This window comes from Sphaeroforma arctica, assembly GCF_001186125.1.
Source record: "Sphaeroforma arctica JP610 unplaced genomic scaffold supercont1.3032, whole genome shotgun sequence".
NCBI lineage: Eukaryota > Ichthyosporea > Ichthyophonida > Sphaeroforma > Sphaeroforma arctica.
This window is the reverse complement of record NW_014037526.1, coordinates 1-4,234: the sequence shown is the minus strand read 5'-3', so window position 1 is coordinate 4,234 and position 4,234 is coordinate 1. Positions and strand designations below refer to the sequence as shown.

Here is a 4,234-nt window from a genome sequence, read left to right as displayed (position 1 = left end):
AGATGTATATACGTATTTTGTCAACATTTATTACAGCAGAGAGGGTGGCCCTAGCACTGTAGCAGATCCCAACCGTCCAACACACAGCGCGAGTGTGAGATCCCCGTAGCTAAAAGAATGCGTTTGTACCAAAGATTACAAGGTACTATACGGGGAGATAGCCGTTAGCTAACGCCTGGGGAGTGCTTCCATGGCCGGACGAATGAGAGATGTAGTAGTCCGGATTTCAGCACACAGGGCTGGGTGCATCTACATAGTCATCTACTAGAGAGAGAGAGAGAGAGAGAGAGAGAGTTGAGACTACTACTATTTAGCATATGATAGTATGTAGTTAGGTATTATTTAGACGGTAGAGACTTCTGAGTTAAGACTTCAGACTACTACGGAGAGTAGAGAGAAGACTCCGGAAAAGACTTCAATACGAAAATCAAAACATAACGTAACTGTTGGGCTAGTTCACACTTCACGTTCATCCTCCAATGCCTTCATAGCTAAAACAAAAAGAGCCAATGGCTAAATTTCTGGTCGTCTTGGAATGTTCGACATGAATGGCAACTCAATTATTAATTGGCTCTTAAGTTGGTTTTGGCTAAGACGATTGATTCATATTTGGAGGCCTGGGATTGGTCAACGTGTATGGCAACTCAAATATTTATAGGCTCCTATTCAAAATATGCTTTGTAGGAGAGGCCAAAAACATGGTATACAAATAGCTATATACTCTGTATTAAATAGTCTATATTAAACGGTATTATTTACTATTTTGGTGAATCGAGGACTCGGTCGTTTTGTATCGAGATCTCGTCTCTTGCAAGTTGCAAGACAGCACAACTGGAGTCGGGAGAGATAGAGATAGGCGTATTTAACTGCCCAGACTTCAGAGTTTAAACTCACTATTTATATTTTAGTATTCACGTATATGAATGAACACTATTTAGTACTGCAATCAAGAGTCGGCATCGTGAGTCAGCAATCATGCTTCGTCAGCTACTAGTACTGATACCCTTACTTCAATCTATGGCCACCGTCAGCGCCACTACTTGTAGTGACTGTAGCGATGAGAAGAGAGTCGAAGACGCCCCCATATGCTCAATCAATGGCAAAACATACGAAAACCGTTGCTTGCTAAACTTGGATTCTTGCATGAATTATGGCGATCTTTCCATTGCGTTCTATCACGAGGGGCCTTGTACTGGACCAGCCCCGGCACCTGTATGTGACGGCATATGTACGCGTCAATACGTACCGGTGTGCGCGAGTAATGCCAGGACCTACTCCAATAAATGTGTGATGGAGTTGGAGGCATGCCAAACCCGCTGGGGGCTGTATGTAGTATCGGAGGGCGTATGCGAACATGAGGCTACTGCTGAAGACGTAATAGGTGACGGGTTTGATGGCGATACTGTGCGGACTACAACCACATGTCCTGACCAATGTGACGACAGTGAATTTGCAGTGGTGTGTGGCACAGATGGGAAGTCGTATATCAATGAATGCGATCTACGCCTGGCTGCCTGCGCTAAGCACTTCCCACTACTGGCTGTTTGGTACGACGGTACATGCACTGAACAGCACGCAGACACACCGTTGTATACGGACAGTGATGTTAGTGAATACCTAGAGCAGAATGGACGTACTTTTGGACTTTCTCAGGACATCGTAGCCGCGTCAAATGGCGACACTCTAAAAGGGAAAAAACTCGACGATAACTCAGGGCCAGCAGTCAGTGTAGGTCTGATCATCGGCGCTTTCGTAGGCATTGTGCTGCTCACGTTGGTGGTCGCATTGTGTACTACTGCGATTATCTGGAAGCAACGAAAACAAACTAAAAAAGAGCAGAAGTGTTCAAAGCAACGCAATGAACCAAGCATGTATGATAAGGGATACAAAGGGTATTGTAGTACTGGGGATATCACCGACGACCAGGCTAAGATGCCCACCGGCGATATCGATGTTGATGTCTAGGTGCATGTGCTCGAGAAAAGGTGACGCTCACGCGTATACAACAGCACGTAGTTGGGAATCAGTGTACCACACATCACGTCGAGAAAAGCCATGTATAGAATAGAAAAATGTATTAGACCAGGTTGACTTCAATATATATAGCCGCAACGCCGCCTTCAGCGTGGCGAAGCTTAGAGAGTATTAGAAAGATTTCAGTTCCACCGCCCGCTTGACCTTCGGGACTCACTGTAAACATACAAAAATATATGAGGTTTTCTCATCTGGAGGCATATATGACTACAGCCGGGGCTGAATAGCTGAAATCTGTATTATCGAACTCGTTTACATCTAAATATTAAAGTACATAGATATACAATAAGAAATACTAGATAAATCAATAAGAGAATATCATATTATATATATATATATATATATATTATACACACACACACACACACACACACACACACATATATATATATATACATATACATATATATATATATACACACACATATATATATACATATATATTTATACAGACACACACACGCAGACAACACACACACACACACACACACACACATATATATATATATATATATATATGTAAATCATTTCTTCATTTATTTATTATACTCTATCAATATTAGTTATGTATGTTTGTTTATGAGAGCTTGTCTGCTTGTGTATATATATCGGTGTTTCTTACTTTCGTTTTTACTACCCCGTGTATGATAATATAGTTTATGAATCTTAGGTATCGATGACTGTTTTGGTGTAGCCTTCATATGTACAAACATGTGTACCGCGACTTATAAGAGGAACACTATTTGACGTAAATGTGAATGCATGCTGTCAACGACCCTAAAGAATGGATCATCGTTTGTCTGGAACTTGACCGGCTAGTTGGCTATAGTGGGCATGGATTGTGAAAGCAAATTTATCATTGAATAATTGTTTGCATTTTTAACAAACGTAGCAAGTGGGCATCGCTGATGTCATGACAGCAGTGCATGACTATTTTGACCAACAAATCGTGAAGGGTATTTTAAGAACAATATGTTAGTGGTAAGCAAATGGTGTACGATGCTGTATAGCACGGCCATAGATACACTTAATTTTCAACACTTTAATCATAAGCAGCCTCTATGCACGTGCTTTCGAGGCCCAGACAGTTCAACTCAGTATAGACATGAATATAAAGAAAACGTCAGCATGTAGATTCGAGCATGACTTGGTGCATGTGCGCATATATGCAGGGCCGACATAAAAGGCCGCAAAACCATAGAGTATGTGACACCGTAACCCCATAGAGGACTGGTACTATTCCTCTTAAGATCTATAGCACTGCCCACTCTGAAGAACAACTACCCGCTGTATGAGAATTTGTCAAGGAAAAACTTAGGCAGATGCAAGGTGGCACCATAACGGAAAGGACCAGCAGTGTGCATACACCACCCGGATTTTACTTTCGTCAGTAACTAAGTTCAGAACGCAGTAACAGCACCCTATGTCACTCAGTGCCGAAATGCGTGAAACCCGTGAAGTATGCGTCATATTTTGAAATTCGTTATAGCTGTACTATCCACCAAAGAGATTTTGACCGTCAGTATGTGTACTCACGGGTCACGCACTTTTATTAACAGGATTCATGCTAAAAATTGTTTGTCTCAAGCGCCATTTTACGATATCGAAGTTACAGACACTGGAAAATCCTGCATTGCCTACACCTATAATAGTGGTAGGATCCCTGTCGCAACCAGTACTAGTGGTGGTGCGCTTAGAGAGTTGTGCATGTCAACGAGCGACAGTCAATGCTATTATCCTGATTCTGACAGACATATAATATCTATAGCGTACTCCTGTTGCTGTTTGTCTGTGAGAGGACATCAGGTGCAAATGCCTATGGGAAGGTGTAGCCGTTGGTCATTTTCTTCGAAATAACCGATTTGCTGTCACTGATCACGGTGACCTATGCTTAGCATTGACTTTGATTTGGCGAACATATTTACGTATATATGTATACTTCATAGAACATATATATATATATATATATGTTTATATAGATATATATACATGGATACATATACATACCTGTATGTATCTGTAAGTCTATGTGCATACAAGTATAGTACGCATACATGTACATTCGTGTATATAGATGTAGCCGTTGGTCATTTTCTTCAAAATAACCGACTTGATGTCACGGATCACGGTGACCTATGCTTAGCATTGACTTTGATTTGGCGAACATATTTACGTATATATGTATACTTCATAGAACATA

General features: G+C 41.2%; 1 protein-coding gene across 1 annotated transcript; it reads left to right on the top strand.

Annotated features, from left to right (window-relative positions):
- The first annotated feature begins 913 nt into the window (after window positions 1-913).
- SARC_13221 (hypothetical protein) lies at window positions 914-2,324 on the top strand. The gene has a single exon (XM_014292654.1). The coding sequence runs from the start codon at window positions 976-978 to the stop codon at window positions 1,963-1,965; it is 990 nt and encodes a 329-aa protein (XP_014148129.1). The 5' UTR covers window positions 914-975; the 3' UTR covers window positions 1,966-2,324.
- Window positions 2,325-4,234: the final 1,910 nt, after the last annotated feature.